Source organism: Mus pahari, chromosome X (genome assembly GCF_900095145.1).
Source record: "Mus pahari chromosome X, PAHARI_EIJ_v1.1, whole genome shotgun sequence".
Taxonomy (NCBI): Eukaryota; Metazoa; Chordata; class Mammalia; order Rodentia; family Muridae; genus Mus; species Mus pahari.
This window is the reverse complement of record NC_034613.1, coordinates 121207925-121220522: the sequence shown is the minus strand read 5'-3', so window position 1 is coordinate 121220522 and position 12598 is coordinate 121207925. Positions and strand designations below refer to the sequence as shown.

At 47.7% G+C, this 12598-nt stretch overlaps 1 protein-coding gene across 7 annotated transcripts in view; it reads right to left on the bottom strand.

Annotated features, from left to right (window-relative positions):
* The window catches only part of Tmem164 (transmembrane protein 164), a 161210-nt gene extending 153621 nt beyond the window's left edge, over positions 1–7589 (bottom strand). For 2 of the 7 annotated variants that reach the window (XM_021187824.2, XM_029534093.1), the window contains exons 1-2: positions 6350–6434; positions 5350–6008 (exon numbers count right to left, since the gene is read on the bottom strand). In XM_021187824.2, coding sequence (XP_021043483.1) covers positions 5350–5736 — 387 coding nt within the window. In that variant the 5' untranslated portion in view covers positions 5737–6008; positions 6350–6434. Of the gene's footprint in view, positions 1–5349; positions 6009–6349; positions 6566–6733; positions 6882–7565 lie in introns of those variants that run through there. The other 5 variants (XR_003843017.1, XM_021187825.2, XM_029534094.1 and 2 more) reach the window with 5 other exon arrangements.
* Positions 7590–12598: the final 5009 nt, after the last annotated feature.

Below are 12598 nucleotides of genomic sequence, written 5' to 3'. Positions count from 1 at the left end.
AGAGTAAAATAAACTAAGACAAAGTGATGCCTCGATGCCGAGACCCATATAAACATTCATTCCCTGGTGCCCTACTGGTCTGATGACAAAGGACACAGAGCATCTGATAAGCTATCAGCAGATTGCTGGACCCCTCACTGTACCCATTACCCACAAACATCAATCCCGTATAGAAAGGGTAATCAGTGCTCCAGACAACAGATGGGGAATTAGGAGCTGCGTCTCCTGTGAAGTCAAGGGGGAAACGAAATCCTCATTCTCAACTCTTTGTCAGGGTTTCTCTTCTAAACAAATCCATCAACCAGTCTATAGGATGTACCAGTGAGTATTCAAGTCACAGGGGATACCACCACAAGTGCAGTTGGGCTTTGTTTTAATTTTTGAGATGAGTTTTATATATCCCAGAATGGCCTCAGTCTTGCTATGCAGCTGAGGATAACCTTGAACTTCTGACTCTTCCTGTCTGCACCTCCTCAGGACTGTGATTACAGGCATGTGCCACCATGCCTGATTTATCAAGGGCTAGGGCTCAGATCGAGCCTAGGGTTCCATGCATGCAAAATAAGTACTCTTCTGACTGGGCTCAGAATCTGTGACTAGAAATCACTGCATACTTTTAGAAGGGGAGGGGCTGGGGTGCACACTTTTATTCTCATCACTCGGGAGGCAGAGGCCTGTGAATTTTAGGCCAGCTTCATTTCAAAGTGAACTCAGGTCAGTAAGAGTGCAATGGTGAGTTCTTGTGTCATAAAGGAGGAGGAGGAGGGAGGGAGGAGGGGAGGGGAGGGGAGGGAGAGTGGGTGGGAGGAAGGGAGGAAAAGACAGAAAGAACATTGAAAGGTAAAAGAGAGAAAGAAAAAAAAAAGAGAGAGAGAGAAAGAAGGGGGAGAGGAATAGCATTTAGCAAACCCAAGGCAGGAAATTTCTATCTGATGGAAATCAAACCTCTACTATATTATGTTTTTAAAAGACAGAGCATGTAATAACAAACACAATTCTAAAAAGAGATGGCTAGGCTGCATTGGTGGCTCAGAGACTAAAAGTGCTCACTGTGCAAGCTGGACAATCTGAGCTCTATTTCCAGGATCTAGAATGGATGTTTAGGATAAAGAACATCTGGAAGTTGTGTTCTGATCTCTATACATGCACTGTGGTATGTGTGTATAGCCACATAGACACATGCAAACACACACACACACACAAAATAAATTTACCAAACAAGAAAAAGCTCAGCATTACTGACCGATTTTTTTTTTGTAAGTACTGGCTAGAAGCTACAGGTCAATTATCACAAATTATAATTGGTTAAATGCCTGGCCTGTTTCACGTGTACAAGCATTGAAGATTAAACTGTGTATGTTGTACCTGGCTAAGTTCAGTGCCTAATCAGATGTTAACACAGACACGTGCAGAGCCCACAGGAATTTAGCAATTAAAGAAAGCATGGAAAAGGAGAGCTTTTCATTACATTCTTAAAATAAACACCACATAATTGGATTCAAGGAAAATAAAGTAAGTTAAGATGTGTTCAGAACAAAAGAAAGAGAAAGAAAGAAAGAAAGAAAGAAAGACAGAAAGAAAGAGAATCAATAAGTTGAAAAGAATCAGTAAGTTAAAGTTAATAGTAGATCCCTATTCCTTACAACACAATGAGCCAGACTGTTTTGTTTCAATTTGACACAGTCCCATTATGTAGGCCAGACTGGACTTGAACTTGCTGTCCTCATACTTAAACCTCCTGGTGCTGAGATTTCAGACATTCGCCATCACGTCTAGATTGTCTGGCATTTATTTTAACTCTTCTGCTGAGAAACTGTAGGGTTTTTTTTTTCCAGATTTAAACAGCTACAAAAATCTCTTTTGACTAATCCCAGATTCCCACTGTGGCAGCTGAGAGTTAAAGCCACCTGCGCCACTAAGTTGCTGGGAGATTTCTAGTAAACAGCCCAATAGCTCAGTAAGTCCACCCTCTCCCGGCCCCTCGCCATAATTCATACCTGCCAAAAATCATGGGCAAAAGGGGATTGAGTGGTCATGCTTGAAGACTCCCTTATTGGTGTAGTTGGCAGGCAGAGCAGATATTTAACACAGAGTTTAATAATGTTGTGCTAACCTGGGCACTTGTATCTCTGGCCAGAGCAGAGCTGTGAGCTGGTACCACTGCAATCCTATAAGCCACTACCAGTCTCCCACCCTCAGTCCTCGGAGAAATCACATGAGACCAAAAAGAAACGCAACAGCAGGAATGTTAATCAAGGAGAGAATCCAGACACAAGTTATGGCCTTCCTTATGTTACTACAGTTGGCAGCCACCCAATGTAGCATGGCTGTGACGAGGGTCGGTGTAACAAGGCGTTGCAGATGAATATTTTGCAGACTGAAAAATGAGAGCTGGAGAAAGGAATCAATTTCCCTCCAACTCCCCTACTTCCTGGCCTAAAGTAACATGGCCCTTGTTACATACTTAAACAGACTCTCCTAGAAAAGATCTTTCTACAAAACCAAACTGGAGTCCACAGAGAGTATCAAACATCGAGCATGCTCACTGTGAAACTTCTTTTCACTTCAACTCACATCTCTACAGTCTGTTACTATGTTATAGCCTAATTTCAGCTAATTCATTTGCAAAAAGCATTTCCTGATTCAGAATCTCTCCCATTTGCAATAGACAGCACTCCCAGGAAACATTTTAACATCTCATTCTCCAGGCCTAAGCTGATCTATCCCAACCTTGAATCAGATCATGCATAGGAAAACGCTTTCCCAACAATAAAATGGTAGCCATTAGTGGTATGGTAAGGTGTAATAGTCTTCCAAACTATCATTAGTCATGTTTGCATCCAAGGCAGAACACTGGCTGCAACCATCCGCTGGTAATGTTTCTTTTTTTAACTGACGTTCATCAACTTGAAAAAAAAATCCATAGTCCTGCTTCTAAGGAAGAGCCACACAGAACGCATTGAAAGTTGGGTGCATCAAAGCATAGGACCTTAGTGGGTTACAAAGCAGTGGTTGGGAATAGAGGACAAAGGAATGCAATCCCCAGGACATTGCAAGAATGTATCAGCATGACTCCAGTCTCTGCCTTCACTCTGTAGCTTTGGGGCATAAGCTAAGAGGAGGGAAAAACCCTGGGGGGGGGGCAAAAATCAGCTGCTAGTCTCCCCCGAACATCTGTCCCTCACATGCCACCATCCTCTGCATGTGACCCAAGGGTCACCGGGACAATTTTACTTTACTTAAAGTCATATGTAGCAAAAGCTAAGGGTCAACTGGGTAGCTAGCTGGCTACCTGAGCTCCTCAGGGACCAGTTTCTTTCTTTCTTTCTTTCTTTCTTTCTTTCTTTCTTTCTTTCTTTCTTTCTATCTGTCTGTCTGTCTGTCTGTCTGTCTGTCTTTCTTTCTTTCTTTCTTTCTTTCTTTTTTTTTTTTTTTGCATAAGGAGGTCAAAAGCCTTTCAAAGTGTCTCTGTTATTATACCCAATGGTTCAGGAGCAAAGAATCACAGAACAGACTGCCAAGGGCTAGGAGTCCTTACGGTAGAGAAACTGAGGCTCAGAAAGGGTACTTTCCCCAAAGCCATACAACTAATTAACTCCAGGCCTCCTGAGTCTTCTAAGAGCCTCTAAAACTCTTTCCTTTAAAAGCCATGGCGTCCAGGTTTGAGGTCATCACCCCACAGCAGCCCCAGCGAGGCTGAATTTAGCCCTTTGTTGACCTTCTAGAACTGTGGTTGCCAGAGGCCTCCAGACCTCTTTGTAGAGGTACCCTCTGACCCACCACCTGCACTCCTGCCTGAAGAGGCACACACAACAGAAGCTCAGATGTGTTGTCCGTCTCTCATTAACAAAAAGGCCATTCATTTAAAAGAAAGAAAGAAAGAAGACGGGTCAAATTTGCGCAAGACAACTCTGGCCTTTGCTGTGAATGGCACCCCTTCCCAAGAAGCTCTTGCTCTCTGAAAAAAAAAAATCAAAAAAATGCTGCCCACCCCATCTCTTTTCCATGCTTTTAGTGACCCAATCAATAACATCCCTTTTATTCCAGAGTTATCTACACCTCTGCAAGATGCCAAGGGGCCAAGGTCATTCTCCACTGAGGCCAAGAATGGGTAAACAAGTGGATTTTTAGGAAGGGGGAGCTAGCAGATATCTGAGCCACAAATACACAACCAAATCCTACAGGAAGGCCTCATCAACCTCAGCCACTCCTGGTTTAGAACTGGAGACTTGCAACTCCAAAGGAGAGTGGGTTTGAGGTCAGTCCCTCATGCTAAACCATTTTTTTTTCTTTTTTTGCCTTGAGGCAAGTGACTTCTATCCTTGAACCTGTAACATGAGGATAATAATCTCAACCTCTCTGGCCCTATGCAAGGTTGTCACAATTCTCCTGAGCATAACCTTCAACAAATATAAAAGCAATAAAGATGCTAATGACAGGCTTCAAAACTACTCCCAGTAAAACACACAAAGTTTTCCACAGCCTGGAATCTAAAAGCCCTGACTGCCTTCCCTTTCTTCCTTTTCTCCTCGTGCTCCATGAATTTATAGCTTCAGAACATCCCTGAGCAGGCCGAGGAAAGAAAGTCACCCTCTGTGGTCCTCACAGACAATTACTGGTACCTAGCTGGCAACTTCCCCAATCAATCCCATTTGTTTGCTTTAGCATAGCTAATGGGTAGAGGTCAGGGAAGCAAAAGAAGTCAACTCTCTTGAGCACCCTTGGAGCATAGGATGGAGCCTCCAAGTGGTAAGATGGAGAGGTTAGAAAAAAGTAAAGCCCCTCTCCCAGGGGATCCATCGAGATCTCCAACCTGTGAAGTTAGGTTGCTCAAGTAGCTCACAACCTAAAAGCTGACCTCGCCCGGAGAGCATACACTCTGAAATGAAAGAGTCATTAAGAGAAACCCCTAAAACTATTCCCCCAATGTACCACAGTGGAGACAAAGAAGCTTGTGTGACCACCTCCAGGAAAGCCTGTCACCAGGCCCCTTGGGAAAACTACTGCAAAAGGCAAGAGTGCCACTGGCTATGCTCCACAGATGTGATTCTGAATGGTCACCTAGCTGGGGCTGGACTTCCTGCTGGTGAAAAGGCCAGGCCCCAGCAGAGCTGAGAGGGGAGGGGCATGGAGCTCCCGAGTGCAAGTCATTTCTAGGTTCACCACCACTGTGGGACTGACCTGTTGTGCAATGCTGAAGTTTACTAGCACAAAGGCGGATGCTGATTGGAAAATCATTTGGTAAGGGTCCCACTTCCCACGGGAACGAAGTATTCTACACTCCAGTGCCCTGAGCACGCAAATGACTCTTATCACTTAGGCTGCCCAGGAAAAAGTCAACAGACTCACATGCATCATGGTGACCAGGTGACAAGGGTTGAGCAGGTAGATGACGGTCTTGGTGGCGAACTTAAAGCCCACCTCCACCCCGAAGGTCAGGCACAGGGCTACTAAGAGCAGATTCTTGCCCAGGCTTTCCTTGCCTTCCTCTGGCCGCTGGGTCACCTGCTGTGGCTGGCTGCTATGGCCACCCCTACTGTCCTCCTTCTGCCTCAGGATGTGCCGCAGGGCCACCAGGATCTCCAACAGGGCCAGGGTCAGGACCACCACACTTTCCAGCAGCCGCTGCTGCCAAGACAGGAAGGCAGCACAGTCGGGGCCCCCATTGCCTGCAAAACTGGGGTCGACGCCCCCATAGAGCCAGTCCAGGAGACTTTGGTAGCTATACCGGGACATGATGCAAAGTGGCTCCACTTGACTACGGTACAGGAAGCAAGAGCGAGATGGAACACGAGACCGAAGGGTTGCCCGGGCGGTGGAACATGTAAGGAGGGCACACCCGCACCCCCCTCTGGACACTGGGGCACCTAGAACAGGGGAGGGAAAGCTACACGCGAGGCCCGGGGTAAAGTGCTGGCTCTAACTTGTCCCCACGGCTGTCTGGGGAGCCCCCCGCGCTTCTCCAGTGGCCACCAACGAGGCAGGGTTGAAAGGAGCCGTTGGCCAATCTAAAAGGAAGGAGAGGAAAAAAAGGTCTCAAAGAGGCAATTGCACGGGAATTAACGAAGCGGGGAGGGGTAACTGGCGAGGGAAGAAAAGGGGAACGGGAGAGGTGGCCAAGCAAGCACGGGTCGAGGCAAGTTGGAGGCCGAGAGGGTCAGGACTGGGACCTAGGGGGCCCGGCACTGCCGAGGGAGCCAAGCGGGAGGCAGAAGGGGGTGAGAGAGAGAGGGGACACGCGGAGGCTAGGAGAGAAGCTAGCAGGGCCGGGCAGGCGGGGAGGGCGACGGGGAGGGCAGGGACGCCGGACTCCTCGTCTCAGCCACTCCGCGAGAGGGGGGTGTCTTACTCCTGCAACCGCGTGGCCGTCTCTGCCCCCAGCTAGCAACTTCGCCGCCGACGGGGCCCCCTCTCCAGCCAATTTAGAGCAGTCCCGGTCCAGCCTCCCGCCCCTGGGTACACCCCCGAACTCCCAGCTCCACCCCCCCCCCGGCCCCTCACGCCCGCCCTCCAGGCCAGCGCCACCCTCAGCCCTCGGCCCGCCCGGGACCAGCCCCCCAGGCGCAGGCGGGCGGCGGGAGGAAGCCGAGAGGGAGGGCGGGGACGCGGGGCCAGCCAGGGGCCGGGCCATGGGGCCGCCACCCTCCGCCCCGCCGCCACCGCTGCATCTTCCCGCTCCTCCTCGTCCGGCCCCTGAGGACCGGCCGCCGAGTCCCCTTGGGGCTCCACTCACCCGCTGCTCGGCTCCGCCGCCCGGGCTCCACCGAACTCTCCGTCTCCCCTCACTCCCCGCAGCCCCAGGCGGCACTCGGCTGGGCTCCCCAGGCGGCCGCAGCAGCAGCAGCCGCCACCGCCGCCGCTCCGGCTCCTCCTCCTTGCCTTCCTCCCCCGGCAGCCGCCGCTCGCTTCCTCCGGTTTCCCCTCCCTCTCTCCACCCCCTCGTCGCCAACTCCCTCCACCTTCGGCCCTCCTCCCGTCCACTTCACCCCCCTCCCTACACACACACACACACACACACACACACACACACACACTCCTCCAGTCCAGTTCACTCCCTCCCTACACACACACACACACACACACACACACGTCCTCAAGCCACCACTGCCCTGCCTCGCAGCCTTCGCTCCACAGCCTACCCACTTCGTCCTCCCACCTCCTGCCCTGCTTCCTCTCTGCTCCCCCCCCCACTCCACCCTGCTACCCTCGGAGGCCCCCATCCCCGCCTCTTTCCTCCTCCTTCTCCCGCCTGGTCTTCTGCACTCCGAGCGTGCACTCGTGCACAGTTTTGCTCTTTCGCCACTGTAACTGAATTCACCTCCCCACCTAAGCCTGGCGGACTAACTCCTCCGGTGACCTGGTTCTCTGGCCACTACTTTGCATACCTGACCACATACTAGGCACTCAGCGGGCCCTCGCTAACTTCTAGGAGTAAGGCTGTGAAACTGATGGACAGGTTTTAGCTTGGGGAGTGTGCAGAGTATGGACTTCCTGCTTCCTCCCTTCGGCCTTGAAATGGGAGATTCAAAAAAAAAAAAAAAAAAGACCATAAAAGTATTGCTCACCTTCTTGTCACAGCCTCACTTTCTTCCTGAGTGCCTAAATTGAGGACTTCTCCTCGGACTCGCTCTAATCCAGCTCTGATGCGTTTCTCTCTCCCTCTGCTACACAAACCTCGCTGGCTCTCTCCCTCCTTCCCTCCTTCTCCCTCCCCGCCCCCTTCAGACAACAGCGAGCCTTCAGTGATAGACTAGCTGGAGGAAAAGAAGCTTCTCCTGACCTCTTTCCCTCCCCACCCCCGCCCCCCACCCCGAGAGAGAGAGAGAGAGAGAGAGAGAGAGAGAGAGAGAGAGAGAGAGAGAGAAGCTGCTTCCTAACCCCGCCTTGGAAAGAACAGCCAGGAAAAGTGAGTGCTAGCTGGGTCCATGGGGCCCCTTTTTCTCTGCTGCTTTCTGCCTCGTGGCGGGGCTGGCTCCTCTAAGGGCCGGTAATTAAGAAAAGAACTACTCAGAATGTACCTCATATTGGTTTAATATTTATTCCAGACTCGCATACGTTAGAAGAACATCCAGAAAAACCACAGTTAGGCACCTTGCCTAGGAAACACTTTCCTTTCCGATGTTGGCTTTAGGCCAGTAAACTAGTCTACTGGATTATCAGGCTGATACCTTCCCATCCTTTGCAACCTAACAAATATAGCCAGGCAAGCTTGTCAGACTTTAAGCTTTTTGAAGCATCCACCAAAGGCAGGATGTTTTTCAAGAGGCTAATTAATAAAGAATGGCAACAAACAAGGATCAGTTCAGAGGCACTCACTTGGCCCTCCTTAGGTGTTTTTGTTGTTGTTGTTGTTTTGTTTTTTTGTTTGTTTGTTTGTTTTTGCTAAATCTCCGCAGTATGACCAAAGAACAAAGTGAGTACATTCCGAGTACAGGAATGTAGCATCTGGAGGCCTCAAGTTCCTTATCTTTGAAGAAGAATGACAATATAGCTCATAGGGTTTTGCTCGTTCAAATGAGTTGACTTCTGTAAAACATTATTTCTTGTCTGACACATGGAAAGTGCCCACTAAATACTACCTGTTGTTAAGAACCCAAGCATTTGCATGTGCCTTTAAGTGATACACTCCAATTCTGTGCCCTCCCCCACATCTGCAGAAACAAGCCACCTTCCAAAACCCACGGAAAATCACACTCTTCTCAGTCCCCCACCCAGCCGCCAGCTCTCTCTCCCTCCTCCAAACTTCTATAGCATTTGTTGCCTGCACTCTTTATTTTCTTCTGAATCACATACTGCTTTCCATTGTTCTCACTGAGTCCTGCCTCCCACACCCAGCTCTTCCACAGCATGGGAGGGTCTTAATGTTTTCTACACAAACACACCCCTCAGCGCCTAACAGAATGACACATAGTAAACTCCAAAGAAACACAAAGAAATTGTTACCCCCATAGGTAAAGAGGCAAGGAAGAAATGAAAGAAATGATGGGTCAAATTTTACAAACAACAAAAGTCTTCAGACAAATGTCTAGGCATCTCTTTGCTGGGAGAACCTGTTTATCTCCTAACATTGATAAGAAGAAGCAAATTTTGCATTCTACGGGCAGCATTTTAAAATTATTTTTATTTATTTATTATGTGAGAGCACAGGACACTCAAGTATCATGCCATGTGTTTGGAAGTTTGAGGACAAGTGTCAGTTTTCTCCTCTCACTGGGTAGGTTCCGGGAGTCCAAGTCAGATCTTCAGGCTTGGCAGCAAAGTGCCTTTACCTGATTATCCATCTCACTGCCTCTTAGGGAAATCCTAGTGCCCCATAGTGAAAAGAGAACCTGGTATGGACTAGCAGTTTGAGCAGTTCAGAGCAGTTGCAAGAGAGGCTGCTCCGGGGCCCCTATGGGGCAGTAGGGTAGAGGGTGAGATAAAAGGGAGTTGGGCAGGATCTACCTATGTTGCCCAGGCTGTCCTGGAACTTGGATACATAAAATCAAGTTGGCCTGAAATGCACAGATCTACCTGACTTTGCCTCCCGAGTGCTGGCCTTAAAGAAATGCAAGTCTCCTTGGCTTCTTGGGGAGGTTTTTGTAGTCTCTAAGAAACCATAAAAGGGTATAATTCTATGAATTCTGCCTCCCAGTCTTCTCAGGCCTGTTTGAATCCTAAGACAGACAGTTTATCTCCTGGTTTGGTGGCATGAGTCACCCCTCTGCTTGTAGAAACAATCACTCAAATTCTTTGGGCCAAAGTGCTTCCCAGATGTGAGCTCAGGTGACCTACTGGAACATATAGGTAACAACCAGTGCCTTTTTTTTTTTTAAATTAGACTCTCAAGTTAAACTTGAGTGTGTAACTTTCTCCTCCTGTAAGTGATTCTTTGAGTAATCTATTTCTGTCCTATCTACTTTGAAACTTTCTTTTGTGTAGCTATTTCCTTCCAATTGAAACATTTCCTCCCAGAGGGGGAAGGGAGACTCTTACAAGGCTGGGAAAAACTCAGAAAGTTAATGTGATTCACAAGACCACCTCCCCAGGTCAGGTACACAGTAAAAGCTATTGTCCGGAAGAGTAGATTCCAGTGCAGTTGCCTACAAATTGTGCAGAGGAAGTCCAGAGATGCAGCTTGAACTGTATCCTCACCCACGCTGGGGTGGGCTTTTCACTGATGCAGCTGCTTTTGAGTCATTCATGTGCCTGTAAGTAGGCCCAGATAAACTCCCTAGTTCGCTAAGCTAGACTTCAGGGGAATGATTTTTTTTTTTTAGTCTATCATTAATGCCTTATCTGAGATGAAGAGATATTTGCCCACGTCTACCCTAGGAAAAGGTGCACATCAAACCCGCATGTCAGTGCAAGCAATAAACAATGTACGATTCTGAAGTTCTGTGAAGTACTATCAGGAATAATAAACTGCGTGTGTATGGAGGAGACTGAAGAAGCCTTTGTCTGGGTCTGTCTGCTTTCTGTTTCTCCCCCTCCCATTCATTCAACACCAGCCTTCATTCTCTACAGTCAGGGAGCCTCTGTAATGTGCAGAAGAATGTTCTAGACCTTTGAGCAATTCTTGCCCTGAAGGAGCTTAAGATCCACCCTACGGAGCACTTATAAACAAGGTTAAACAATAATACTTGGTGTGAGGAGGGCTATAAAGCCAAGCAGACAAAAAGCAAATCCTGCCTGAACGAATGAGCTACACAGGTTATAGCTGCGTGTTGTGATACTTGCCCAATAATCCTAAAAAGCAGAAGACTGAGGCACGATCATCAGGAGGTTGAGGCCAAATTGTATAGCATAGCCTGTCCCAGGGCAGCTGGGGCTCTATAGCAAGATCCTGTGTCAAAACGAAACAAAATTGAAAATCTGTCATGTGGGGAGCCAAGGCAGCCATGACTGGATGTGTAAAGATCAAATAAAGTCCTAAGTGGGAGTATATTGGTGTCATCGGCTTGTCAAGGACCCAATCCTTCATACCCATGCAAAAGGCAAAGCCTTCCTCTGGTCCAGATACAAGTGTGAACTAATGATTGGCCATTATGTGCAAAAAAAAAAAAAAAAGCCCTGCAGTTTCTTCCTGCTTGTTGTTTCCAGCAGGAGAGTGCTCACTTAGAGACATCACCTGCTGAGTCTAGCTAACTCTCCCTCCCTGTTCTGTACCTACTAAACAAGCTGAGGTTCCAGGTTGTTGCTGTAGTTGGTGCCACCCCATCAGACTCCATTTGACCCCAGCTTTGCTGTGTGTGTGTGTCTGCCCTTTCTTCATTCCCTTGTCATGCATGGTCAGGTCAAGTCCTAGTCAAGCTGGATGTGGCACAGGAGGAGTTCAAACAAAGCTAAAGTCTAGAGCTGTTTGGAGGTGCAGATAAACCTAACCCCATGGTGATCTGCTGTGGCTACATTGACTCTTGGGCTGGAGAGATGGCTCAGCAGGGAAAAGTGCTTGCTGCTAAGCCTGACTACCTAAATTTGATCCTAGGTCTGCACATGGTGGAAAAAGAGCCAATTCCTGCAATTTGTCCTCTGACTTCCACAAGTGTACTCATGTTCTGGAAAGCACGTGTGCACTTACACTCAAACGTAACAATATTTTATTATGTAAATGTAATAAAAACTAAATACAAGTTTGGGTCATACCTCAGGCCAATCAGACCAATAGAATCAGAAAAAAAAAAGATAGAACATTACTTGTTTAGTCACTGAAGTTAGAAAACCCATAGACTGTGGATTTGACTAGTCGTACAGTGGTGCTTGCCTAATATACAGGGCCCTGAGTTCCACGTGCAGCCCCTCCCCCAACACACACACACCAGGGGCTAGTAAGATAATTCAGTGGGTATACAGGTGCTTGCCACTAACATTTACTGTCTAAACTAGCTGAGTTCAATCCCTAAGATTCACATGGTAGAAGGAGAGGTTAGACTTCTGTCTTCTGACTGACACATATGTACCATGTGACATGTGCATATGGGCACATACACAAAACAAAATAACTACATAAATGCAATAAAATAGTCTTAAATTTTAATTATGGATGGCCATTAAGTGGTCTGGTGCTTCACTCAAATTATCTTACTTAAATTTTGTGACCCAACAGCCTGAGACACAGTCACTATACACACACACACACACACACACACACACACACACACATATATATATATATATTTCCTAATTCTATGATTCCCGTGTACCAAACAGCCTGAGACACAGTCACTATATATACACCAAACACACACACACACACACNCACACACACACACACATATATATATATATTTCCTAATTCTATGATTCCCGTGTACCAAACAGCCTGAGACACAGTCACTATATATACACCAAACAGCTTGAGACACAGTCACTACACACACACACACACACATATAATTTCCTAATTCTATGATTCCCGTGTTACAGACAGAAAGTTGAACTCAGATCATACTGACTCCAAATGCCACAGTTCAGATTTTGTCCCAGATCTGCAAGCTCCAAAGCTAGTGACCTGAACATATATACGATATTGCCTCTCAGGGGACCTTGGCACACAGACGGTGCTTCAGAAGGTCTTAGGAAAGAGATAGCTAGCTAGCTGTACAAAGATCACTGCATT